We start from the raw sequence: 26,076 nt of genomic DNA on the forward strand, positions 1-26,076 counted from the left end.
GGTGCTTCTGCCCTGTGCTCCACACCCCCAGCCACCCTCCCCACCTCTCCATCCTTCTGAGCTCTTGGCCGCCAAAGGGGCTGACCCAGAATCAGGGAAGAATGGCTCCCTTTAGTGCTGCCAGGCCCAGCAGCTGGGGAGAAGCCACAAGCATGTCACTTCCTCACTCCAGGGACAGCCCCTGGGTCACTTCCTTTCCTCCAGGACTCCTGGGTCCCCTGGTGGGAGTCTCACATATACTCATTCGGGACCTGCCTTCATCTCGGGCACTTGCAGGCTCAGGTGGTATGTGCCCAACAGGCTCCCCTTCCGGAGGTGACAGTGCTTTAGGAGACCTGCAGGACGAGGGCAAAGCCTGTCCCAGGGGAGGTTGGCGCACCGGGAGCCGAATCCCAGGCTCTGCAGGGCATGGTAGGGGGAAAGCCACGGGCCCGTGCAGCTACCGTGAGTGGCCTGGAGAAGTCAGCCTCCACCTCTGAGCGTCCGCACATCCCTGCTCATCCCCAACAGAAAAGGAGAAGAGAACTCAACTTCTTGAGCATTTATTGGGCCTGGGGCTGTCCTGCCTTCCAGCCAGGCCCCAGCAGCCCCTACAGCAGGGCTGGGCTGGCCAGGGAATCAGTCCTCAGCGTCCCTGCTACTGGACTCCTGCATTTCCCTGAGCGCCTGCTGCTCCTCCGGCTAGCCACGCTGCCATGGGGAGGCCTCAGTCCCCAGCTGGCCAAGTGGTCATGCCATATTCCCTGCCCTGTCTGGGGCTCAGTCTCCTTATCCTCCATGGGAGGATGTTGCTTTCCTGTCAGAAGACAGGGCTGGGCCCACCCAGGGTCCACTCCCACTCAGTATCACAGGTTCACGGAAGCCGGCGGGGTTCAGGTCCCGTCTGTCTGTGAGTTGCTCTGGCTGCTGCCTCTTGAGGACTTTGTCTCTTGGCTTCTGCCCCACTCAAACCGGCTCCGGTTCCAGGAAGCAGGTATCCATGTCCTCTGGCAGGAGCAGGAGGTTGGAACAGTACAGGGAGTGGGCCAACCCACAGGCCAGGTATGGTGGCGGGGTCAGGAGGAGCTGGACTTCTCCACTGATGGGTACAGCTTGCGCAGGCTGGAGTCCAGAAGGAAGTCCACGGACCTGTGGGACGGTGGGGGAAGGGGGTGATGAGCAGGTGGCCAAAGGGTACTAATGGGAGATTAGGAGGTAGAAGTTCTGGGCTAGAGAAGGGACTCCTGGATGCAGGACACAAGGGCCATCCAGGTGGCAGCCATCACCCTCTTCTTTATTCAGTTGGGGAAAGTGAGGCACAGAAAGGATAAAAGACTCATCAGGTCCTCAGGGTCAGCTATGTACCCTTGGGGAGACTCCTCCCACTCTGTGTTGGTCTGGTTGGGTTGGCCCCATCTCTGGTTCTAAGAGCAGGCACATGACCCAAGCCTGGCAAATCGGAAAAGGGAAACTGGCTCAGGGATGGGCACCCAGGCCAGGATGGACCAATCAGGGATGGGCATCCAGGCCAGGATGGACCAATGACCCTTCCTTGGGATTTTTGCTGTCACTAAGAAGCTTCCTATGGGGCTTGCTGAGCTGGTAGGATGGAAGCTGGGGGCCATCTCTGCTCCAATGAGGAGAAAGTGAGTGAAGCCCCAATATGGGGTTGGGCAGGGAGAAGGGCAGCAAGTTGGGGAGACCCAGACCCCTAAAGACATCATTTGGGTGCCTAGATCCAGCCATGCCAAAGGCAGCACAACTCTGGACTTCCCAGTTTCATGAAACAATTCTTATTTTACTCAACTCAGTTTCAGTTGGGTTTCTGTCACCAAAACCCCCCAAACCCATCCTCTCCAGGGCACACCTGTTCCTGCCTGCCTCTGGTTGTTTCCTAACACTAGGTTTTCTTTCTGGGAATTTACTTGTCCTGTATCCCATGCCCTCAAGGCACCGGCCCCACCCCCACCTCCCATCCCCAGCTATCTTTACTTAAAGTTTCTGCCAGATCTATGATAATGGAATAGGCTATCCTTTCTACTCTAGGAGCCCCAAGTACCAGCCCTGCCTCTGCTGCTATTGCCCTGGGCAGAGTACACAGAGCTTATCAATCCCTGTGCAGTGGACAACCACTGAGGCTGGGAGGGGTGCCCACCTGTCGATGGGGTGGATGATGATGGGGATAACCAGCAGCCCCAGTGCGGTGGTGGTCCACTTGCGGGCAGCCAGAGGCCAGCGGGTGGCAGTGCCCAGGATGTAGAGAGAGGCAGCACACACACGGTTGATAGTGAACCCTGGGATGGCCACCGAGGCCAGAGCCTGCCACACGAAGGTGTCCACCACAGCCACGGTCACCCTGGTGCTGCGGCCTGCTTCAGGGCTCCGCACCTGGTAGGCACAAGAGACACTTAATCCAGCAGGGGTAGAGGTGGGAAATCCTGCAGACAAGGGGCACAAGACTGGACCAGGGAGAGGAAGTGGCCAGTGTGGGGGGTGGGACAGAACCACACTAGTGCTGGGTTCCTGACTGTACCAATTCAGGGCTGAGGGTGGACTCGTTCACACCCTGGACTGGGGTGTAGACTATGTCACATTCACGGCTAGGGGCAGGATGCCCCATCCATCCACTGTACGGGGGTATGAACTGTACCAGGTGAGGCTGTGGGGGACTGGACTATCCCACAAAAGACTACCACACGCAAGGCTGTGGTCTGAACCACAAGGGGAGTTGGGGGGGGATGAGGGGCAGGCTCATACTCACGTCTCCTGCCTTTTTACCCTTGTCAATGGCATCAGCCAGCACGTAGGAGCTGGACACACCATAGCTCAGCCACACCACAGCTGCCGGCACCAGGGAGCGAAAGGCCTCCCCGACCTCATTGGCATAACCTGGTGGAGAGGGGACATTTAACTCCTGGGCCCATGGGTTGTTTCACAAGGGGGCACTGGTTCTAATCCCAGTCTGCTAAGCAGTAGCTGAGCAACTTTAGACAAGTGATGTTACCTCTCTGAGCCTGTTTCCTGGCCTACAAAATGGTGCCTGTGACTGCCCACCTCGATTCCAGCGTCTCTGTGAGAGAGCTGGGTAAAGTCACCACCATCATCACTCACCTGCCTTCCCAGCCTGAGTTCTAGAAGCTTCTGTGCTAACAGGGGAACAGGCAGCAAGAAAGACTGACCACGGGCAGCCAGGCTGACAGAGAGCTCACCAAGTGTGAGGACTTCCTGTGCTCTATCTCATTCTACCGGTACGGCTACCACCCGCTGGGAGAGACCCTGTATTCATCCCTTTTTATAGAGGAGAAAACAGGCTCAGAGCCAGTGACGAGCCAAGAAGGGAGTCCATGGCTCCAAAGCTAGTAGCTAGTGTCCAGGCTTGCCGGGGAGGGCAGCCCACTCACCCCTTTCCTCTTCGCTGGGCCCACCAGAACTGTGTGACCTTGGGCGAGTCCCTAGCCCTCACTGAGCCCGGTTTCCAGCACGGGCTGAACGGGAACTAAGATCCTCCCACGTCCTCCAGGTCTTCGAACCGAGTCTGGCAACCCCCGCTTCCCCAGCCAAGTGGTGGTGGGAGTTGGCGCCGTGCCCCTCGTCCCGCGCTCACCCAGGTACCGCACCCACGTGTCCCGGAAAAGGTCGCGCTCGGCACCCCGCGGGGGTGACTCTGACATGGCGCTTCCGCCTCGGCCCCAACCACTGCAGCAGGTCCTGCGGTGCCGCCGCCTCGGCTTCCACCAGCGCACCGATCCGCGGTGGCGGGACCAACCGAAGGTCTCAGACTGAAGGACAAGTCGTGCGATCCCCGCCAGCAGGGAGTGTCTGCAAATTCCCCCGCGCACGGAAGCCCCTCTCCCAGGCTTGGAGTTTTGCAGATTAATTTTCTTCACCTTTTCTCTGGGGTTGAGCGGTTGGCGTGATCCTCTCCCAGGACTGACTGTATGTAGTTTTGGAGCCAAAGACACTGGGATTCGAATGCGGGATGCTACACTGCCTGTTTACATTTCATAGCTGGGTGACCTTCGGCAAGAGTCTAGTCACTGAGCCTCACTTCATTAATCTGTTAAATGGGGAACACGACAGCGTCCACTCCTGGGATGGTTGTGGAGATTAATTATAACAGTCATCGTTTACTGAGTTTACTACTGGCCAGGCCATCGGCTAGAGACTCTTGCCGGATTACTTCCCTAAACCCTCCCACCAATCTAGGCCCCCCATTTTACAGATGAGGAAAGAGAGGCACAGAAAAAATGGAACACTTTCCCAGGCCATACAGCCGCTAAGTGGTGAATTTGGCATTTGAATCTAGGCAGTTGTGGCTCGGGATCCCATACTCTTCAAGTGAGCTCAATAAATGAGGCTGGGGAGTGAAAGGTGACCACCCCAGCGAGGTGGATGCTTGGACTCAACCCCTTCCCAACAGCTGCTGTGTTCATTTAGAGCTTCCTGGGATCTAACTGGATCAGTATGCCCATAGCCCAAGACTCTTGACCTTGTATGAATGAATGACTGAATGAATGAGTCAAGGGAAACAGGGTTGGGGTACCAGATTTCAGGGAAATAAGCAGAACAGAATGAGGAGACTTGGGAGTTAGTGATTACTTGGGAGGAAATTCTCTCCCTGCTGGACCTCAGTTTACCCATGTGAACAATTAAGTGCACTTCACTAAGGCTCCGTGAATCCTTTGGAGAGATCAGCTAGCAAGAGGTAGCCAATAAAAACTGTCAGTCTTGGATTCAAATCCCCGTTTTACCACCCATTAGCTGTTAAGCAGATCTATAAAAGTTGAGTTGCCGATACTTAGCGTTCTCTTGTACCAGGCTCTTTTCTAAGCCTTTTCCACGTCCCTTGAATCTTTGCAACAATCCAAGGCGGTAAACACAGGGTTGCTGCGTGGTATCCAGCAGACGCTAAAAAAAAACTAGCTTTTATTATCATCAAATAAAGACTGGGAAAATGAAGACCTTTGTCTCCCTACCGAAGGTCCCATTTTCAGCTTTGGGGGTCTCTGTCATTACGTAGGACAGTCGGGTCAGCAAAGACCTCGCATGAAACTGGACTTGATCCAAAGTGATCCCCACCCCTGAACCCCAGCAGTGCTGGTGCGGAATTAGAAGACGCTCCCTAACACCACGTGATCGTCGCTCCTCCACCTCCCTCCCTCTTTAGGGTCTACCGCAGGCGCTGCGCGCACTCTTCTGACCCGCGCCTTTGAGCGCGCAAAAAGCGCCCAGCGCGCGCTGAGAAGACCGGTGGGGCGGGGCCTCTGCCCTCACCGTGAAGGTGGCCAGGAACGGCCCTTTATGCCCTTAGCAAAGATGGCGGAAGACAGCCCACTGGATGGACCAATCAGCAGGTAAGTCGACCGTTGGGCCCCATGGGAAAGCTCACGCTGAAGAGTAGCGGATGGCTTCTGCGCATGCGCTTCACCTAGGGCGTGAGGATGCCGCGAGGTTCACGTAGTTTTGGCATTGAGAGGCAGCGAGAAGCGAGGTGGTGGGTATTGATTTCCACTCCCTGTGCACTGAACATTGCTTTATTCATTCGTTAATTTTCCTAAGAGAGCGTTGTAAACCACAGTCGGGATGACCTCCTGAGGGGATATTGGCGGGGGCCCGTGTGGCCTCGGGCTCCTTCCCGTCAGTACCTGCCCTGCCAATATTCCTGCTCTCTCGGCTTCACCAGACCATCTCCCCACTCTGGGCAGGGGCCTCTGAGGCAAAGAAGTTCCTACGAGGGTCAAGCGCGGCTGCCTTCTGTGCAGCCCAGGGCCTGGCATTCGTTTGTAGGACGGTGGGGTTGGGTTAAGTGCTGTGGGTGGTTGTGACAGGGTCCATGCATGCCCTCCAGCACCTGGTCGCTGAGTGCCCCCATGGCAGCCCTGTTTGTCACTGTGGGCTGGCTGGGGGCCTGCAAGACTCTATATGGCTACCCCCGGCCCCTGGCTACCAGATGCTGGCCGTGCCTTTGGCCCCTGCCAGGCAGCCTCCTCGGCAGGTACCAGGAACACACTGTACCCAACTATGCCTCCCACAGAGGTGGGACTGCCGAGGCTGTGCTCAGGTCAGTCAGGACGCTGGTTGGCAGGCACCGTGGGACACAGGGTGGGAAATGCCCTCACTTTAGTTTTCTGTCTTAATCCCACTTGCCATTTTTGTTTGGGGTGCTCAAGTGGAGAGTGACTTGATGAGAGGCGGGCAGCACTGAAAAGCTGGGGGGAGCCTCAGGACTCCCGCCCCCAGCCTCCCTGGCCCATCAGAGAGCTGGGATTCCTGGAGGTAATTTCCCTGGGCTTTGTCTGCATTGGAGAACAGTGGCTGGGTACAAATCTTGGGAAGCTCTGAATCACTGACAAATCAGAAATTAAAGAGAACAGCCAGCGGGTTGGAGTTACTGAAGTTTTCAAGGTGAGGGAGAGGCCTCCCTGTCTACCCAAGTGCAAAGACCTATGCTGGCTCGGGCCACCTCCTGAGCCCTCTGGGAAAAGTAAAAACAATTCCAGCCCCAGTAACATAAAGTTAAGAAGGGCCTCTGACCCCCATCATAACTAGCAACTGGCTACCTTGCTGCTACTCATGATCCAGACGTACATTGTCATTTGGGAGCAAGTTCCTCCCCTGCATCCAGCTTCCCTGAAGTTAGGTCTCAATCTCTCCCCTTTTTTCTAATTTCCCTGCTGCCACCCCAAGTGGCAGTCTCAGCTGTCACTGGACAGGTAAACTTAGCACAACTTATAGGACAGATAGATCCTATCTTGGTGCCCAGCCCCTGGGGACTCCTTAGTGATCTGAAAGGCAAGGAGACCCACACCTGTTACTCTCTCTCTTAATTCTGAAATGAAAACTCCCCAGACCCAGCCCAGGGTCTTTCTTGTAACCCAGTTTTTCTTTGGGCATCAGGGTGCTGGGAAAGTGACTGCTACAAGGGATGGAAACTGATAGGGAGACCCTGAGGGAGCCAGGTCTGCTGTGGGAAGAGGCATTACTTCGGGGTGACTGCCCCCAGCTGTTGCAGCTTCTCCTCAGAGGCTTTGTCTGGAAGCAGGACCTCCACAGTGTAGCTGACCTTCTTGGCATGAATGAAGCTGTAGGTGTTGTCAAACCGCAGGACATCTGAGGGGAGGCAGAAAACCAGATATTCAGGCAACTCTGAGAAAGGGCTTTTTGTTGACTGAGCAAAGCACTGTGGTAGGTAATAAGGGTGAAGGTGGCATAAGCACTGGTTCTTCACTTTTTGAAACAGTCTAGCTGATTGACAAGATGTTCACGGAGAGAAGAAAAATACAAGCCAGAACATTCTATGTGCTAGATGAGTAAGAGAGACCACCACATCTGTAACAGCTTGGATGGAGAGGGCCCTTTCGATTGAAATAATGTGAAAGATGATTTTTTTAGAGGAGTTAGAACTTGTTCTGGGCCTTGAGATGGGGGAGCCGAATTAGCAGCAACAGTTTTTATAATAGTACTAGTAATGGTAACAATGGCTATGTGTCTCTGCACTGCATTGGTGATCTATACATGTTATTTGATATATATATAGCTATTCCTCAAAATAACTATTGAGTTCAGCATTAGTCCTTTATAATATAAAAAGGGGATCACTGTGTCATACAGTGAGGAAGTGATGATGGAGCTGGAATTTCCCTCTGATCCAATTTGCTGTCTGACTTGGGCCCTGGAAAGCCTGGCCCTGTTCTGTTTCTGATAAAAGGTAAAATGTGCAAAATTTTTGAAGCAGGAATTTATCTCACAGAAAGATAAACAGACAAAGAGGCTCATTTGCACCCCTGTTTATAATAATAAAAGATTGGGAAAACTCAAATGTTCAAAGGAGAATTGCTTTAAAAGTTTATATTGCAATATATATGATGAAATACTATTCTGATAAAAAAAAAAAAAGCGGTTTCTCCTCAGGATTGGGCAAATTGTCTACCATATAGCCTCAGGCCAAAAAAGCAAGTTGTAGAACAATGTGTTAATAGTTTGTAATGTTTCTGTTTATATATAATTATTTTTGGCTTTGCTACTTGGCCTACCTACTCTCCCAAGTTCTCGTTGATGATATTACTCAGGTGCTTGTCCTGAAGGGAAGAACATTCCCTCAAATCCTGTGACAAAAGTTTTACAATTTCAAAAATTCCTTCAAACATACACTGAATGACAGATAAAATTTCTGTGAATGTATATGTGTGTGTACATGTCCCATGTATTATGGAAACATGTAATGCTTCTAAAGGGGTGGAAAATATTTGATAGGATAATGGACAAAACCTGTTAGTGGTTTCCTCTGGGGAGAGAAAATGGGTGTGCTGTTGGCAGAGGCAGCTTCCAGCCTTGGTCAAGGGACAGGCTGCTTTTAACCTAACCATTCTGTCTTTGAGAAGTTGTTCCATTTCAGTTAACACCCCTTCAAGAGAATGGAGTGTGAAAACACTAGCTCCTCCCCTTCTCTACCCTGGTATTCTTTTTTCCCAGCAAAAAACAGCCCCCCCCAAAAAAAAAAAACCTCTGTATTTAATCTTGAGACTTAACCTTTCCCCTGGATAAAATGTATAGTTTAGACCAGTGGTAGACACACCACCCACCCTTTCTTCAGGGTGCAAAGTATTAGTCCCTGGTTTTCTCTCTACACCAGAAGTCTCTCAGGATTAATAGTCCCTCTGGAAAGAGGGTAGCTTCTCTGCCCTGGATGACAGCCTTGGCAACCAGAGACAGTCATGCTAGAGAAGTCTTTGAGCTACTTGAACCAAGCTGGCTCTGGTTGGCATTATATTCTGCTCTCAGAAACAAGAAAGGAGCTGTTCTGAGGCCTAGGCCCAAGGGAAGTGGAGGTCGTGAACTGCATGTTTCACTGTGACACTTCCATCATGTACTCACAGACTCATAGAGCCCCCCAGAGAGCTTCCAGGCTAGGGCTCCTTAACTTTTGTTGGGGTACTGAACCCCTTGAGAATCTGATGAAAGTACACAATTTCAGATTCCCCGAAGGCCACCATGGGCCCGCTGGGGCAGTGGTTCAGTGGGAAAGGTACCATTCTGAAGAAGGGGGTGTAATCATATCCTCTCATTTATGTATTATGGAAGATATATATTCTAAATTAGCTTCTTTTTATTTCTTCAGGTAGGAGATTATGTTGATTTTTTAATTATATATATGTAGGTGGATTATATTTGAATTTCATTTCAGAATAGTAAAGGGGACATTAAACACTATCTGTTATAAAAGGGAAGTATTGGTCTTTCATGTTTATAATCACTGCTCTGGGGAGTCATGAACTCCCAGATTTAGATCTGCCATAGCCTGCTCCCCTCATTTTAAAGAGATGGAAAGCAAAAACTAATATTTAGAGACACTTGCTTAAAACTCTGTGAGAGTCGGTGGCAAAGCTGGACTCAGGACCCACGCCTCCTGGTGCCCGGCTCGGCTCTTTGTCCCCAGTCCTGGCTGGCAGAACTGTTTAACCTTTGTACAGTGTTGCAGGTCTTCTAAACTACATTATGCACTCCTGACAGACAAAGTCCAGATCTTCCTGAATCTCTTCCTTTCCTAGTAGAGTATTCTACACTCAGGCCCTCGAGAAATATTAGTGGAGAGAGAAAAAAAAACAATTCAGACTTTGTTTCTCCTCCTCAGTAACTGAGGACACTTGGGTAAGGATCAGGGCAGCCTGGGGAGGTTAATGTGCTCTTGCCATGGGAGGCTGGCACAGGTTTAATTTCTCCAATGCCCGATTATGTTCTGTGTCGCTGGGGGTCGCCTGGACCTCCAAGGGCACTGCCCTCCCACAGGTGAGCTTGTAACCTAACACTGGGTTCCCTCTGGGCTCAGGTCTAATCTGAGCGTCGGCCCCAGCCAACAGCTGATCCCACACATTGTCTTTATATTGTGAAAGGGGCAGGGACGCTGTGGCCTGCCTCTGCTCATCCTGGGAATGGGCAACAAGCAGCTCCCAGTCAAAGCCCTGCAGGCAGATAAATGGTCCATCTGGAATGTACCCAAGAAGAGCTAAAATAAATTTTGGATTTGCAGACCTAAGCCTGATCATGTTAAAAGACTCACGGTCCTTTCTCAGGCTGTCTTTTCAGATACTAGAGAGGGGTAATGGGCAATGCTGGAAAACGGGCTGAGCTCTGTTACTGGCTGTGTGATCTTGGATAAACTACTTCCCTGCTCTGGACCTCCACTCTCCTCTGTCGCGTCAGGGGCAGACCTGATCATCTCTGGCCGTCTGTGGCCAAGAGAGCCAGAACCAGGACTCTAGGATTCTCTCTTATGTCTTCTCTCTTCTGGTGTCTACACAAGCTCCTCTGTGGGAAAGAAAATATCCCTTCTCTACCCCTCAGCAGCCCTGTCCATTCAAAAAAGAAATTCAAGCTTATGTGTAGGAAATGCTTTGTGCTCTGTGGATGACAGTATATGCCTTTTCCCCCAGGACCTGGCTGCTCGCTAACAAGAATACTCCTCTTCCTGAGGGAGCCATACCACAGAGCATCTGTGAGGAGGGGGCGGCAGGAGACGGAAGGGTGCCTGGGATGCGGGTAGGACACAGACTCTGAGGTTGGAATGATGGTGTGGACAAGTGCAGAGGCCAGGACACCTGTGGCGCTAGTTCAGATCTGGCAGTGCTGCGGTAGATAAGGGGCACAGGACTTCTCCCATCTCCCGGATGGCCCTTCCCCACCCCCGGTTTTGCCCTAATAATAATAATAATAATGGTGGCTACAGTGTATTGAGTGCTTGCTATACGGCAAACATTGTGCTAAGTGCTGTACACACCTTTTCACATTGAATCATGGGTCCTTGTGAAATACTGAATTTGATCCCCATTGTAGCAATCAGGAAACTGAAGCTCAGGGAGGCTAAGTCACTTGCCTAAGATCTAGTCAGGAGTCAAATCCAGCTCAGCTCAGTGGTAAAGCCCTTGCTTTCACTGAATTTCTGCACCTGGTCCATTGGCTGACAGAAAGGAAACTGGAGGTTTGATGGGTCTGTGTGTGTGTGTGATTTTTCTGCTCATAAATATAGTACAGGTCATTGTAAAATAAATCGTATTTGCAGAACTAGTGTAAAAAGTGAAAGCCTCTATAAGCTTCCTACCCTCTTAGAGATAACCACCGGTAGAGTTAGTGTAGATTCCCCAGAACTCTTTTTATGTACACACTTTTAACCAAAGTGAATGTATACCATAGGCTGTGTCTCATACTCTATTTTTTAACATTATCAGACACTTTACATGTCAATTTATTCTCTTTAATGGGTATATTGTGTTCCATTGTATGGGTGGACCATTAGACCTTATTAAGGCCATTTAGTTGATTGACAGTTTCCCAGACTGCTAGGAGCACCCTCATACCTGTATTTTGTGTCTGTGTGTAAATGTTTTGCAGGATAAATTTCTAGAAGTAGAACTGCTGAGTCAAAGGGAATTTTCATGGATATTGCAAAGTTGCGTGAGTTTAAACACCTATTCAAATGCTTATTTGCCCTTCTTACTCCTCATGGGTAAACTTCCGGTTCACATTTTGTGCCTTTTTGATGAGCCTGAAGATGAGTGAAGCTCAGGTGGTCAAGGCTAGACCTTTCAGCAGTCGGCTTACCCTGTGGCCCCTCTTCCCATCCAGCCAGTTCAGCCTCTCTGATGTTGGAAGGAAGGAGTGTCCCCAAGAAATATCTAGTCACAGTCACAGATGCAGTTAGACCTGGCCCAGGGAGCAGCTGTTCTGAACCCCTGTGATCACCTAGTGTCATGACTCACCTCTACCTGGGAGGATCAGGTCAGAGTCCTATTCTGCTGATAACCAGCTGGGTCACCTTGAGCAAGTCATTTCACCTCTCCAGGCCTAGGTCACCTCATCTATGCAAGGAGAGGGTTGAACTGATGGAGTCTCCTTCTGGTTCTAACAGTCTGGGAGCCTAAATCCATGGAGAAAGAAGGACCTCACGGGTAGGCAGCTGGGGCAGGGGCTTCAAGCCAAGAAAGAGATACTTACAGATGCCAGGATCGCTGCAGGTGAGGGTCCCGTCCTCAGGGACCAGGTGGGCATTGTACCTCTGGTTAGCCAGCACCTCCGTCATCTCCCCTGCCCGCTGCCGCTCCCCAACCTTGGTCTTCAGGAAAATCCCAAAACCGATGTCTGAACTGTCTGACATGAACTGCCACCTGCAGGGGACATCCCTCCATTTAGACACGGTTCCACCTGTGTGAGCTCTCTCTGGGGTCCTGCCACCAGGGCTTCTCCCACACCAGCCCACCCACCAGCACCTAGGGTCGAAAGGCTCGGAAGGGTCCAGACCCTACCTGAGGACACAGCCAGGAAAAAGGATCTCATACTCCATCTGGTGGGATGAGCCACGGGAAATCTGCACACTGTGCTCATACTGCTGTTTCACCTGGTCTCGCACATAGTACTTCTTGGGGATGTCACCCCCATAGTTGATCTAGAAGCAGAGAGTGCAGGGAATGAGTTGGAATATTCATTTGAGCCAGGCTCCCCTTGTCACCTCCAGCCCCTGGCGGCCCATACTTTGGATCTGCACTTGGGGTTTCCATCGGGATCAGTCATGGTGCCCCCATACTCCACAGGCATTTGGTCAGGGCTCACATATTTCAGTAAAACCTCCTTCCAGTTTCCTGGCAAGGGAGGGATGGAAAGAGAAAGAAGGGTCACCAGTAGGCAAGATTTCATCAGTCCTGGTGGTCTATACAGAAGAGGCAAGAAAAAAACCCATCTGCCCTGCACACAGAACACAGGCATTAGGAGCATATGACCATGCACACGGGTTCAGGAGGACACATCAACCAGGGGACCGCCCTGGCCTGGACCAGGAATCGGGACCTGGGGTTCTGTCCCCATTGCTCTGGCCAGCTGAGCAACCATAGGCCAACCACTCCATTCTGAGCCTAGTTCCTTCTGCTCTGCACCGTTTCGGTGGGAGTGAAGCAAACTAAGTATGCGAGACAGTATTAGAAACTGTAAAGTGCTCTGCACACACAAGAGTGGATATCACTCCCAAGAAGGTGATACAGACAGTGGAAATGCAAGCCGAAGAGAACAAAAAAAGGAAGGACTTCCCTGTGGAGGGAGCAGCGTGCACAGCAGGCAGGAGGGCCTGAATCGGCATCGTCTGTCCTGGTTAGACTGAACTCTGTGAGGACACTGGTGTCATGGCCCCCACTGTTGCCGACACATAATTGTGCTCAATCCTGACTTACTGAATGAATACATACATCCCTGCAGAGTGACCCCTTAAATGGGCTCCCTTGGCTTTACCCCAGGCACGATTTCATTTCTGCTCCAGTTTTTTAGGCTGTTCAGCTGCTTAAAATGAGGCTGTTTGGCTCTTTTTTTTTTTTTTTTTAAACCAAGCCTTTTCCTGATAGAGTTTGGTGCAACCAATGCTGAGAACCACTTCTCCACCATTCCAAATTCCTACACCAGTTATCAGCCAAGTACAATATTTTGATACTGGAAGCCTTTCTATGCTGACTATATATAGGCATATGTCTATATGAGCATCTACAGGTCACGCAGTGCAGCCCAGTGTTCTCTGCTGTCCGTACCAGCTGGCAGCCCACTGAAGACTGTCCAGGGCCCCCCAGCCCTCCGAATTTCCTGAGGCCTGGGACCACGCAACTCCTGGGACGTAGTGTCTGCGGTCTCGGGGTGAGTTAATCTGTGCTGCTAAGCTCCAGTGGCCAGCCCAGCATGAATTTCCTCCCTCCTCTGTTGAAGATCCTGTGCCTTCTCGGCCCTAGGCGGGTTTGGTTGAAAGCATTTCAGGTGGGGGTGGGGGAAACGGACAGACGGAACCTCCTCCACAGCTCTGCTGCCAGGAAACCTGTTTCATGCTTGTGGTGGGCGGTAGCAGCCGAAAAGCCAAAAATCATCAAAGCCTTTTGCTCAGATGTTGTGTTTCTTCCCACAGCTCAGCCAGAGGGTTGGAATGAGGAGCATTCTTCCCATCTTACAGGAAGAGCAGCTGAGGCGGAGCTAGAACTAGAACCCAGAAGTCCTGTTTTTTTTCCAGCTGCTTTACTCCATTCTCAGGGCTCATTAGCACACATTTGGAAAATCTCCGGCTTTCAATGTGTTGCCTCAGGTGAGGATTCAGACACCTTCAGAATCACTATTACCCCCCCAAATTCAACTCCATAGGCGGCATCAAGCCTTCCATGAGCCAGTCTCAGTCCACCTTTCTAGCCTTTTCTCCCACCACTCCACTTAATGCTCCAGCAAAACTCGACTCCAGTCTGTCTCTGGCTGGCTTGACGCCTGGGCACCTTCCTTGCTGGCTTTCTCTTGCGACTGCGTGTTCTCCTGGCTTCCCTGCAAGGCCAGTCCCTGCCAGTCTGCTTCCCTGCTACCCTCATCAACCACTTCCCATCCTCCCAGGCGGCCTCCTCTTTCTCTGCCTGGCCCTGAGCTTGGATATTCCCCAGGGTTCAGCCTCTGTTCCTCTGTAGGCAGTCTTACCTACTCCTCTGAGGTGCCCCCTGCCCCTGGGATCCTTTGCTTCCCTCCCCACTGAGAGCTGAGGACACCAGGACCCTGGGTCACCTGTTTGTCTTTCCTGACCTTTACGTTGCATTTGGGAGCCATCGGCTTTGTCCCAGGCTGAGCAGGACCGTCCTGGAATCCAGGGTAGTCCTGCTTCTTGAGGTTCAGGCCCTGCTGGCAGGCTAAACTCGGGGGCAGGGACCCACTCCCACCCTGTACCCTGACCTCTAGGACAGAGCCTGTCATACATTCAGTGTTTAGTTAACATTGTAACTCCAACATTACAAACTATTTTAGCTGCTTCTCGTATTAGATAACTCATATCTCCAGACTGGAGTTCTCCTAAGCTTTACGTTCAAGTACCCCCAACATCTGTGTATCTCACGGACTCTTCAAACTCAGCTGCAAGCTTATTCTTCTGGTTGTATTCCCTGAACTAATTGCATCAGAGCGACTGCAGTCACTCATGCTGGACACCGGGAAGTCATTCTAGATTCCTGTTCCTCCCTTCCTCTATCCAGCCAGCTGCGTTCTGCTGCTTTGCCTCCTGAATATATCTTAAATCCACCCTCTCCTTTCTGTCCCTAGAGAAACTGCCCTGGCTCTGGCTTGCCACACCTCTTGCATGGACTATGGCCCAGCACTGAAACTTCACACTCTCGTCAGTCCAATGTTATCTCAGCATAAAGTCTGACTGTGGGACTCCCTTGCTCAGAACTCTTCTCTGGTTCCCAGTGGCCTGTAGAGTCATGTCCCAGCTTCTCAGCGTGGTGCCCTGGCTCCTTCTCTTGCCTCATCTCGTACCACATGCTGCCATGCACTCTATAACTGCGTGTGCCATGGTGTGAGAGGTCTTTGCCCAATGCCGTTCTTTCCCCCCAGAAGCTTCCTAACTTGCTTCATCTGGCTGCCTCTTCCTCCGTAGCCCTCAGCAGAGGTCGGCATCGGCCTCCCTGGGTCAGGTATTCCCGTGCGCTTTTTTGCTCCCCTCTGTACCTTTAGCATACTGTGCTGATATACATCTACTTGTGTCTCCTTCGCCCAGAGGCAGGGAGCTCCTCAGGGGACTCTGTTGTAGGCACCCTGGTAGGCCAGGCACCCACTCCAGGGCCTGGTGAGTGCTCAGCAAAGGAAGCCACCCTCAGTGGTCCCCAGTGGAAAGCACCCTCTGCTCCTGTGACCTCCGTGACCCTTTGCTATGTTGTTTCTAGTGCCTTTTCTGGTTTGTACCATTGCCTTCTCTCTAGAGGTCTTCTCCCCTGTTACACTGTAGGCAACCTGAGGGTAAGGACTGACCTTTCATTCATCTTGGAATCTACAATGTTGAGCTCAATACCTTCTTTTAGAGTGCCTGAGAGACTGAGTTCTTAGGAAAACAGACAGGAAGACCAATGCCCTGCCCCAGCTTGCTCCCGGGTCCCACCGCTACCAAACCAGCAGGGGGAGCCCACGCCCTGGTGGCTCGCGCCACACCTCTAAAGCCATCAATGAAAGCACAGACCGTCCTGTGGAGTTGGGAAGAGTCTGCGCCACTCACCTCCCAGGACCATGATCTTCTTACGAGTGTCTTCACTCAGGAAGGGCTTTACGAGGTTATAGGCCACTGGAAACAGCTTAGGGGCTGGAACAGAGACAGGCGACATGAGATGGGATGCAGAGCCCACTGTCCCTCACAGAGTCCTCCACAGCCCCCAGTCAGGCCACCTGTGCCCTAGTGCTGTGGAGCCCACAGAGGCAGCCCAGGGTGCAAGGCTCAGCAAGGGCACCTCTTTGTGTTCCAGCCTCCCCATCCGTATGGTGGGTAGTCTTCTGCCCACAGCAGTGTGGCTTGAAGGAGGTAATGCCAGAAGCTTTGTGAATTGCAAAGTGGTCTGTGCTTGTCAGGGTCCTTGGATTCTCTCCTCAATCTGTCCCAGTAACATTCTAGGCCCCTCTCTCCCGTTTGGCTTCATCATAGGCAGTTCCCAGCTTACCTTTAATAATAAAAAGATGCTTCAGCGTTTCAGGATAATTTTCCTCAAACATGCAGAGAAACTGTGGAAACAAAATCACCAAGTCCAGCAGGCTCAGACCTCTACACCAGGGAGGCCAGCCCTGCGTCCTCCAGGCTAGACTCTGTCCCCTCACCTCACCACCCACAGGCCATCCTAGCAGAGGGCCCACTCCCCCATGTCTTCCCCTCCCACCCCACTTCCCCAGCACTGCCCCTCACCTCGCCATAGGCCTCCACAGCAGGCTTCCAGAGATGCTTGAGGCCAAGCCCCTCACAGTCATAAATCAGGGTGACAGTTTCCACCCTCTTCCCCATCTGCAGGGGACAGAGGAGCACAAAGTCCCATCAGGCTGCCCTGTGGCAGAAGCCCACCCCAGTTCAGGGCAAATGCTGGTCTGCTTCTGTGCCTGTATTGCAACCACAGCTAGGCAGGGCTGGACCCAGGGTTTTCCAAATAGAGATCATCATGCCAGGCTGGAATCGTGGCCTAGGCAAGTCACTCTTGCTGCCTAGGTCTCCATGTTCTCATCCAGTGAACAACTGAGTGGATGCAGATTACATCCGAGGTTCCCTCTGTTCTGCAGTTTGACCTGGAGGCCTCCCTCTGCCTCTGTGTGCAGCCCCCACGTGGTGCTCCATCTGCAGGGTCTCGTGTGGCCACCGAATTCGTATGCAGGCACAGACGCTCTCTGTCCGGCCTAAGCCCTGATGAGTGCTTCCCCACCTAAGGCTTGTCTGCATCCCCAGCCTGCGGGGTCTCTGCGTGGGCTAGGCGCTCAGTGAATGCTTGTGGGTGACAGTGCTGAAATGTTCCCTAACTCATCATCATTTCCCTACTGCTAAAGAGGAAGGAAGGAGAGAAGATCACAGGTCACAGTGGCAGCTCCTCAGTCTTTTTCTCAGTAAGGGACTTAGCTGTCCTTATCTTTTTTTGAGTACAGAGTTAGAGAAGCACAGAATCTGAGCCATTTACAGCAGCAGGACCCAAACACTTGCCCAACTGCCCCTCCCAGCTGTAAGTCCCTCTGTGGATTTGACCACGCACGGATAGGGTGGTCCAGGACAAAGATTTCACTGGTGCCCAGATGAATGAGAAAAATAATGATAATGTAGTAGGTTCTTTATGAAACTAAATTTATTCCATTTAAAGGACTGCCTTTTATTATGAGATTATGCCATTCCAATCATTTTGGCGGTTAATTATGACAATAATAGCCGTTAAGTTTTTTAAGTCCTTACTTGGAAAAATAAAAATTTGGCAAGATATGACAGTCCCTAAAACTCTGAAATTCTATTAGTCTATGAAATCCAAGCATCTGGGCCTCAGCCTTGAAGCTGTGCTTAAATCTCTGTGTGACCTCCCTGCTTCTCCTGGAACACCTCTCCTGGGATTAGCTCATGTTGCCCCGGGCTAGTCCGCTCACCTTCTCGGTCTGGCGGGCACACTCCCGCAGTAGCAGCTCACAGTCCCGCATCTTGGTCTTGAGCAAGTCCTGTTTGGTGGCTGAGAGGAGCAGGCCTTTGGCATCCAGAGGGCCAATGACATCGTACCAGATGGGGCAGCCATCCAGGTCGTAGCCACACATGCCCCCTGACAGATACTGCTGGATCACCTGGGCAAAGACAGAGGAGACCCCCAGGGTGGCCATACTTTCCCTGGATCCCAGGGTCTTCCTATGGATTCATCAGTCTCTTCCTCTACCGCCTTCCCCTAGATACCATGCAGACCCATTCAAGAAACCATCAGGGCTCACTTGGCATTGCCAGGCCTTCTGTCTGACGGTCCCAGTCTGACAGACCAGAACAGAGACTGTGGGTCTGCTAGACCTCACATGGGAGTGGGGAGGGACCACTTGTCCTCACCTCTGGAGGCTGCCAGCTCATGACACTGTCAACATCCTTTTGCTTTCGGAACTCCACGTGCTGCAAACACAAATCAGGGCTTCAAAAACACAGGGGCAGGGGACCCCTTAACAGGCATCTAACAGTAGCAGACAACATGAACAGACCACTGGACTGTAAGTAAGTCACGAGAGGCAACCAGCAGGAATGGAAAAGAAGGCACTGTTTTAGAGATCTGGGCAGAACAGATTATAATTCTTGGCTGGCCCAGAACTGTGAGAGCTCTGTGTTTCTAGGGAAAGGATAAGGCAACAGTGGTCAGCTAATACTCAGACATGTCACCCCAGCCAAAGGCTATGATTGGGTGAGCAGGGGTGGGGGCAAAAGAAGTCCAAGTACAGTGTGATTCTGATGGGCAGGCATGGAGGCAACAGTGAGATCTGGAGCCAAATGGATCTCACCTTCCGGAGCATGGCCTCGGACTTCTGCAGGTCGAAGCTTCTGGCTGTAATGGAAACATGGCCAAGGTTAGGCCTAGCATCCAAGCACAGCGTTTTCCCTGTTCCCATTTGAACCAGCTCCTCTCCATCATCCCTCAACTGACTCTCAGATCATCCCACATGCAGAAGCAAATATGAGGACTTTCACTAAGGGCTTCTGGAGCACCACAGTCCCTGAAGCAGATCAAGGTTCAGGGCAGGTGGGGGCAGCACTGCAACTTCAGGGTCAAAAGAGTTTTACCCTAATGGATGCAACCAGGTGAAGGATCTTATCTCCTTTCAGGAGAGGTGAACCCTGGACCCCCTTATCACTTAGCTTTCTCTCGTACACAAAGTCCATCTCCACAGTCTAACATCCAGTCCTGAGAACTTGACCCACATTCAAAGATGAATGAAGCTGCTGTGCAATTTGGGATGGAGCTGGCAGAACATCCCAGAAGGATATCAGGGCTGATGTGCCTCCAGTCAACCTTGCCATGTCCTCAAAGGATCCATGCATTTCCTAATGGGACACAGAGGGTCCTCCTCCCAGGGTTCCTGAAAAGTGTCACCTGGGCCAACAGTATTTTTATGCACCACCCACAAATTGCCCTGCTCAAACCTGAACATAAAGACCTCACTGCCTGCCCCTCCCCAGCCACCTGCTTCTAGATTGTCTGAGCTGCCATTTGCACCCAGTCCTCACTGTTCTGGTGAGTGGAGATCCACCCCAGAGGCACTCAGGAGGGCCACTTCCTCAGCCATGTGACAACCTTTCCAATGCTGGCAAATTCTGTGCCGCCTGTCAGACCTGAGTCCCCCTGCCACCATGCTGCCTGTCCGTGAATCCCTTAACCATCCCTTACCGCTTTGTTTCATGTCCACCCATGTACTGCCCTCAGGCCGCCCTTACAGAGTGCTGACCAGAGCTGAGCTCAGTCCCAGGTGTTGTCTACACTTCTCCAAAAGTCTAAGAACTTTCTTGGCAGTGGTCACACCCTTAACTCAGATGGAGCTTACAGTCAACTGAAACGCCTAAAGCCTTTTTAGCAGTGCTTCTGCTAGGCCTCCATCCCATTTGTTGCAAGGTAGTTTTCTGGATCCATCCCTATCAGATTTTATCTTGTTACAGTCAGCTTCATTTCATCCTTTGAAGAGTTTTTGAGATCCAGATTCTTGCCATCTGACCTATGAACTGTCCCTCCCAGCTGTATGTCCCTCTGCAGATTTGATCGACAAATAGATCTGCTGACAGCACCAGAACCTGGGCCAGATCCACTGCCCTCTGGACTGTTACTGGTCCCTTAATCACTGCTCTCTGGGAGTGGTTGAGCATATTCCCTGACTCTGCTGTCACAAAATCCAGGCCACTCTCCTGGGCCCGAAGGGTACGTCAAGGGATTTGACCAATGCCACGCCCATCACTGGTGCGGGACACATCTGCAGAACTGAATGGCCTTCACTCTTGGTTAATTCCATCGTGGCAGCAGGGGAAGCTTTTAGAGGAATGTAATCTAGGTTTGCATCTCAGCCCTTCTGCCTTCTCCCTGTTTGACCTTAGACAAGATACTGCACACCTGACCAAATCATCTAATCAGCTAGAAACACTTGGAAGATGCTGTCATGATGGGGGAGCCCAGCTGGACCAGGAAAAGTGGGAATCCTCTAGGAGGGACACCCCCCCCCACCCCACTGTGAGGAGAGCCCTTATCTTCCAGGGAACAGGAGTGGTGGTGAACTGTGAGCCCCCTTATCTCAGGGAGGCTAGTTATCCCATATCTGCCAGGGTCCAACATCCAGGATCTCTGAGAGCCCGCTCAGGTTGCCACTTGCCCCTAGCAGTACCTGGCCTGGTGCTCCCCTTGCCTGCTGAGTCAGGCCTCACCAGAGTTCCTGTTGCCCTGGTCAGGGACCACTCAAAGCATGGCTGAGGGCGCTGCCAGAGAAGCCAGCCTAGGAGTAGCTATCCTGGGTTCTTATCACCTAGTCCTGAAAAATGGAGACTCAGACCTGCTCTGTCCCCCTCACAGGGTTTCCACCACCCCCTTGTTAGCACCTTGCCATCTGACCCTCCTTGCCGGGGTGCCCAGAGCTCGGCCCCAGTCACGGGTAGGCAGTGGAGAGCTGTGTGCCTGCTCTCAGGGCCTGGCAGCCAGCAGAACACAGACCCCAGGGGGAGGTCACACCTAGGCCCCAGAAAGACATTCTGCTGGCATGTGCCTTGCAAATGGTTCCTTTAGAATTAAAGGGAGAAAGAGTGAAAGGTTCTTAAAAAAGAAAGAAAAAGGCAACAAAAACCCGAATTGAAATGCAGAGTAGAGTCTGGGCAGGACTGAGCTCCTGCCCAGGAAATGTGAGGCACAAATAAAGTGCAGAGGAGATACTCCGTCTGTTTGAAGAGGCAGAGCTTGACTTCAGGGAGCAGCTGTGGCTTACTGGAGAGGCTGCTGGCCTGGGAATCTGGGGCCCTAGGTTTCTGCCCTGATTCTGCTTCACATTAGCTGTGTGCCTTTGGGCAAGTGCCCTCCCCTCTCTGAGCCTCAGTTTTCTTATTTGGCAACTGAGGATGACCACACACTTCAATAGTTCTTAAAAAAGAGGGGTGATCCCAGGACTGGGGAGTTGGGGGTACCCAGGAAACCAGCTGCCAGGGTCCCAGGCTGGCCTCTTAGATAAAAGAGAGCATGTTGTTGTTCAACAGCTTTCAGAAACTGCATGTGTCCAACTGACAGCAGCTCAGGAGTGGTTTGATCATCTTGCAGCTGCCCCTTTAAGGCAGTGCAGTCTTCCCACGCTGCCCACCCGCACCCTTGCCTGTTTCTGCTGCTCTTCAGCAAACACTGGGCCAAAATATCTTCCAGCTCTGGACTGACTCCACTGCCGCCCTCACACTGCCCCTCTACTCTCTCCGTGTGGGCTGAGGGAGGCAGGGGAAGGTTCACAGCTTTTCTGGAGAAAAAGGCAAGTGGCACTTGCAGAGGCACACAGGGCCCCATGTGGCTCCCCTGGCCGTACCTGCTCAGAGGTGCCTGTTAGCAGTTTCTCAGAGCGTGCCAGCTCTACTCAACTTCTAGATGGAAAAGGAAAATACATCTCTCCACCTGTCCAGGACTCCTAGGGTATGTATGTCCTGCCTGGTCTATAAATAAATAATTGAGCATGACTTGTACTTTAACATTTTGTGCTATGACTCTACATCACAACTTAATCTCTTGCTAATCTAACATGGTGGAATTTTCTGTTATTTCTCTGTCTGGTAATAAAGTTTCTATAAAGAAAAAGAAAGTATGTCACAAGAACCAGAGAGGGTGGCATGTGACTTGAATCACAGGAGATGAGGGAAAATGTAAGGATTTCAGGAGTTGGGGCATAGGATTGAGTTTGACCCTGATGCTAGTAGAAACATACATTTCATCACTATGAGCAGGTCTCTGTCATGTCACATCTTGCAGTAGGCAGGGCATCCTGTCTCATCCTGCTCTCCCAGAGAAGCCCAGAGCAGATGTATGCCCTCGGCCCAGGTACCAGAGCCAGGCCAGGGCTGAGCTGGAACTAGAACCTGGGGCTTTGAAACATGGTGGTGGCTTGCAAGGAGTCTTGTCAACCTAGGTCACACTGAGCCCCCCATGTTCACCATGATCTCTGCCCCTCATTCAAGCTGGCAGCAGGTGGTCTGCATCCCAACAGGCCACAGAGGGGGTCAGCCTCTCCCAGGGGCCAGGACTCTGGTTCTAAACTTGGTTCTGCCTTCAACCTCCCATATGGCTGGGCCCTTTCTCGGCTTTTCTTCAACCTGTTTCCCCAAGTCCATCAGCAGAGTGGATTTATCAACTGGATGGAAAAGGCACCGGGCTGGGAATCGGCCCACTGGGGCTGTAGTCCTCTCTGCCTACAGCTCAAGCATTGTGTGACTTGGGGCAAGTTACTTCACCTCTCTGAGCCTCAGCAGCATCCGTTATCTATCCAATAGGAGGGGTGAGGTTATGTAATTGGCAAGGATCCTTTTGGTTCCAAAGGTTGAATCCTCCAGATTCTCAGATTGCCAGGGGCAGCGTTTCCAAAGGGTGCCATTCTGTTACCCAGAATAAGCTCCTGTCCCAGCCTCCCGCAGCCCCTCTTCCCTCACCTCGGAGCCAGCGCAGGAGGAAATAGTCGTCTGGGTTCGGCAGGGTGGGCAGCACATCCTGGACGTTCTCCCGGAACTGTAGGGAGAGGCAGCTGGGTGAGAGGTAGGGCCCACCCTGATCTCCTTCTGCCAGGGACGCTCTGTAGGAGTTCGGCCGGACCCATTTTCAACAGAGTCAACTCTGCAGACGCTGGCTGAGCACTTGAGCAGCAAGGGACACTGTCGGGTGGGAGCTGGCAGCAGGGAGGAGGTGGGAAGGGAGCAAGGCACTGCCCCTGCCTGGCTGCATGCACTTCCATGCGCCAGTATGGCGGGTGGGCGGACGTATTCCCAGCTAAGTGCGTTAGTAGACACTCTGGGATGTGCCACAGTAAAAGCTGTCAGTTTACCAAGCATTTCCCATGTGCCCAGCACTGATCTTGGTACTTAGTCACATCTCAGAGCCACTAAAGGTATTACTGTCCCCATTTTACAGATGAAAGAATTAGAGGTCAGAGAGGCTAAGTAATATACCCAAAGTCAAATATAATATACCCAGTCTGTCTGGTCTATCCAAGACCAGAGAATGTTCTTTTTCCACCACGGTCTTCTACCTCCTCAGTAAAGGAATGGTGAGCAGTGTGCTCCGGGAGCAGAGAAAAGGATGAGTTTGATTCTGACTAGGGCCAGGACTAGAGGGTGGTCTCATGTAAAAAAGAGCATTTGAGCTGGGCTTGATGGACTTCAGAGGACGGAGGAGGCCATCACGTGGAGGAAATAGTTACAGGGGAAGCCCCGAAGGGGGAAAGTGCAGGGAGTGCCAAACAAGTGGACAGCGACCCCAAGGGATGGCCACATCCACCCCCAACTGCTCACTGCCCTGCAGGTGAGGGCCCTCCCAGTGCCTCCTGCTCCCAGCCACTCATCTTTCCCTAGTCACTGACCTACAGGGCAGCTGCGGAGGGGACCAATGAGGACCCGCCACCTCTAACCCCTTGCCTAGGTCAGCCAGAGACTCAGACCATCCCATCCCATCCCACAAACAGCTCCAAGGGCCCCAGGAACACTGCTCATGCAGGGCCCAGGCATGAAGCCACCCCTAACCAAGGACCCTACCCAGCCCTGGTTTTCAGTTTAAATCACCACCTAATCCCCTCTCTGCCTGACTTCCCCTGCGGGGCAGCAGTAACACCTGAAACCTCCCTCTCCAGGCCCCTGGGATGAGGGCTGCCCAGCCCCGGGCAAAAGCCTTCGGGGGGCTGGCACCTCAGCTCCACTGCCATGACAGGAGACCTTTGTTCCCCACCTGCCCCTAGCCCAGCAATGGAAAACTGCACAGCTTTCCAAACCTTGATATTGGACCCAATCGGTTCAGGCTGAGAACCAACCTCTTTTCTTCCCAAGGGGCGCAGAGAAGAGGAGATTCAGTTAGTGGGCAGGGGGTCGAGCCCAAGGGCCCTTGCTCCCCTCTGCCTAGGAGCCAAGGCAAAGCCAGGCTTACCTCTTTGCCTTCTTAAGAGCACGGACCCAAGCGCCCAGCCTCGAAGGGGCCTGGGTTGCAGGAAAGGGGAGGGCTTGTGTCAGCCCAAACCAACCCGGACCCAGCGAGTCACTGACAGGATCCTAGACTTCTCCCGTGAAGATGCTCCCTTCATCGTGGGGTCCAGCCCCTTATTTCATGCCATCAAGTCGTAAACAAGCGGAAGAGGTTTTGCCCAAGGTCACAGAGCAACTTGGCACCGGAGCAGGAGCTATCCAAGCATCCTAAGGAGCTGTCCGGGCCCATGCCCTCGGGCCCACGGCCCTCGCCAGAGGAAAACCTCCCGGAAATGGGAGGAAACCTGGGGCCCTGCCCCTGCCCCCAGGGCTCGGCTGCCAGGACCGAGAATAATGTGGCTTTTGTGCCCTCGGCTGCCTCCGAGGGCTTCCAAGCAACCACTTCTTCCCAGGTGGCACAGCCAAGGGCGCGCTTGGGGCTGGGGTGGCCAAACTTCCCCGGGGACCCCTCGGCCGGCGGAGGCGGGGAGCGGCGGCCGCGAGCGCAGGATGCCAGGTGCGGCGGCTGCTCTCCCTCCGCCGCCGGCGCGCCGCGGACCGTCGCTCGCCGCCCACCCGGACCCTCCCCAGCTGCTGCCGCCGGGGGCGAGGGCCACGGGTGGGGCGTGAGGGTGAGGACTCGCCTTGGCCAGTGCCTCCTTCTGCTTGGGGCTCAGATCGCCGACCCTGCCGCTCATGGTGTCTCGGGCTCGGGCGCGGCGGTTGCGGCAGCTGATGGAGCCCCGGCTCGCTCTCCGCCGCGGGAGTAAAGTCCCAGCCTTTTGCCCGGGCCGCGGGGCCGGCGGCCAAGCCCCGCCTCTTAAAGGATCCCGAGGGGCGGGGAAGGGAGATCGTCGCTGGGCGCCGGAGCCTCCGATGTGGCCGCCCCCGCCCCCCCTGAAGTCGGGAGCGAGGCAGGAGGCAAGCCGAGCGCCCACAGGGCCGACTCCAGGGCCGTCAAAAGAGCAGGAAGCCTGGGTTCTAGTCCCAGATTTACCCTGCGCTCACAAAGTGACCTTGGACTAGACGCCTGAGCTCTCAGGGCGTCAGTTTCCCCATGTAGGTGTTAGCTGATGAGCTCTTCCAACATCAGGCCCCCCCAGGCCAGGACCTCTCTCCTCAAGACAGTAGGGAGCTTGCCTGGTGCCCCAAGCCCACCGTTACCCGGCCTTTGGGAACTGTGATACTTATTAGCCATTTCTCTCTGGGACCCTTGCCCTCCTCCTGTTCTGCCATCCGTGTTTGGACCACAGCTGCCAACCCAGCTTGGGGCCTTGATTTAGCAGCGTTCACAGCCTCTCCTCTCCACCTGCGGGGAAGACAGGCTGAGGGGCCAAGAAAGCACAGACCCGGTCTCCCCATCCAGGACCCGTCCTCTGCTTCTGACCTTCCCAGCTCTCCCAGAACGGCTCCCTAGGTGCTTCCACCCCAGGCCAGCCTAGAGGATTGCTTCCTTTCTAGGATCAGAAGGCCTGGGTTGAAATTCTAAATCCTCCGCATCTTTTTAGGAGACTTCAGCAATAGACCTCACCTCTGTGAACCCAGCTTCTTCACTCACCAAATGGAGGTGAGGATCTGGATTTCACGTGAGCGTGAGAGGAGAAAGCGAGCTGATGTACAGGATCCACTCAGTGGGGTGCCTGCCT

At 52.9% G+C, this 26,076-nt stretch overlaps 2 protein-coding genes across 3 annotated transcripts; both read right to left on the reverse strand.

Annotated features, from left to right (window-relative positions):
• Positions 1-526: 526 nt before the first annotated feature.
• On the reverse strand, positions 527-3,789 carry MTFP1 (mitochondrial fission process 1). The gene is made up of 4 exons (XM_036908782.2): positions 3,584-3,789; positions 2,741-2,868; positions 2,135-2,367; positions 527-1,128 (listed from the first exon to the last, which is right to left on the reverse strand). Exons 1-4 carry the CDS (start codon positions 3,648-3,650, stop codon positions 1,056-1,058), a joined length of 501 nt encoding a protein of 166 aa, XP_036764677.1. The 5' UTR covers positions 3,651-3,789; the 3' UTR covers positions 527-1,055.
• Positions 3,790-5,497: 1,708 nt separating this feature from the next.
• SEC14L2 (SEC14 like lipid binding 2) lies at positions 5,498-25,233 on the reverse strand. Of its 2 annotated transcripts, none has more exons than XM_036908783.2 (12): positions 25,075-25,233; positions 22,916-22,991; positions 18,772-18,815; positions 18,332-18,391; positions 17,893-18,081; positions 16,688-16,783; positions 16,449-16,509; positions 16,013-16,096; positions 12,502-12,608; positions 12,276-12,415; positions 11,968-12,137; positions 5,498-7,089 (listed from the first exon to the last, which is right to left on the reverse strand). In XM_036908783.2, the coding sequence occupies exons 1-12, from the start codon at positions 25,126-25,128 to the stop codon at positions 6,959-6,961; spliced, it is 1,212 nt and encodes a 403-aa protein (XP_036764678.1). In that variant the 5' UTR covers positions 25,129-25,233; the 3' UTR covers positions 5,498-6,958. The 2 variants fall into 2 exon arrangements, with proteins under 2 accessions (XP_036764678.1, XP_036764679.1); XM_036908784.2 differs by lacking the exon at positions 25,075-25,233 and adding an exon at positions 24,396-24,791.
• Between the last annotated feature and the right edge of the window lie 843 nt (positions 25,234-26,076).

This window comes from Manis pentadactyla, chromosome 14 (genome assembly GCF_030020395.1).
Source record: "Manis pentadactyla isolate mManPen7 chromosome 14, mManPen7.hap1, whole genome shotgun sequence".
Lineage (NCBI taxonomy): Eukaryota > Metazoa > Chordata > Mammalia > Pholidota > Manidae > Manis > Manis pentadactyla.

What these genes read in the sequence shown, in the direction of transcription:
- MTFP1 (XM_036908782.2), bottom strand. Translation starts at nt 3,650, where the DNA reads ATGTCAGAGTCACCCCCGCGGGGTGCCGAGCGCGACCTTTTCCGGGAC. An exon ending in AGGGTAAAAAGGCAGGAGAC is followed by an intron (nt 2,368 to 2,740) that starts GTGAGTATGAGC and finishes TGTGCCTACCAG; the next exon opens with GTGCGGAGCCCTGAAGCAGG. An exon ending in ATCATCCACCCCATCGACAG is followed by an intron (nt 1,129 to 2,134) that starts GTGGGCACCCCT and finishes ACCGTCCCACAG; the next exon opens with GTCCGTGGACTTCCTTCTGG.
- SEC14L2 (XM_036908783.2), bottom strand. Translation starts at nt 25,128, where the DNA reads ATGAGCGGCAGGGTCGGCGATCTGAGCCCCAAGCAGAAGGAGGCACTG. An exon ending in CCTCCTGCGCTGGCTCCGAG is followed by an intron (nt 18,816 to 22,915) that starts GTGAGGGAAGAG and finishes TTTCCATTACAG; the next exon opens with CCAGAAGCTTCGACCTGCAG. An exon ending in GAAGATCATGGTCCTGGGAG is followed by an intron (nt 12,609 to 16,012) that starts GTGAGTGGCGCA and finishes CTCCCTTGCCAG; the next exon opens with GAAACTGGAAGGAGGTTTTA.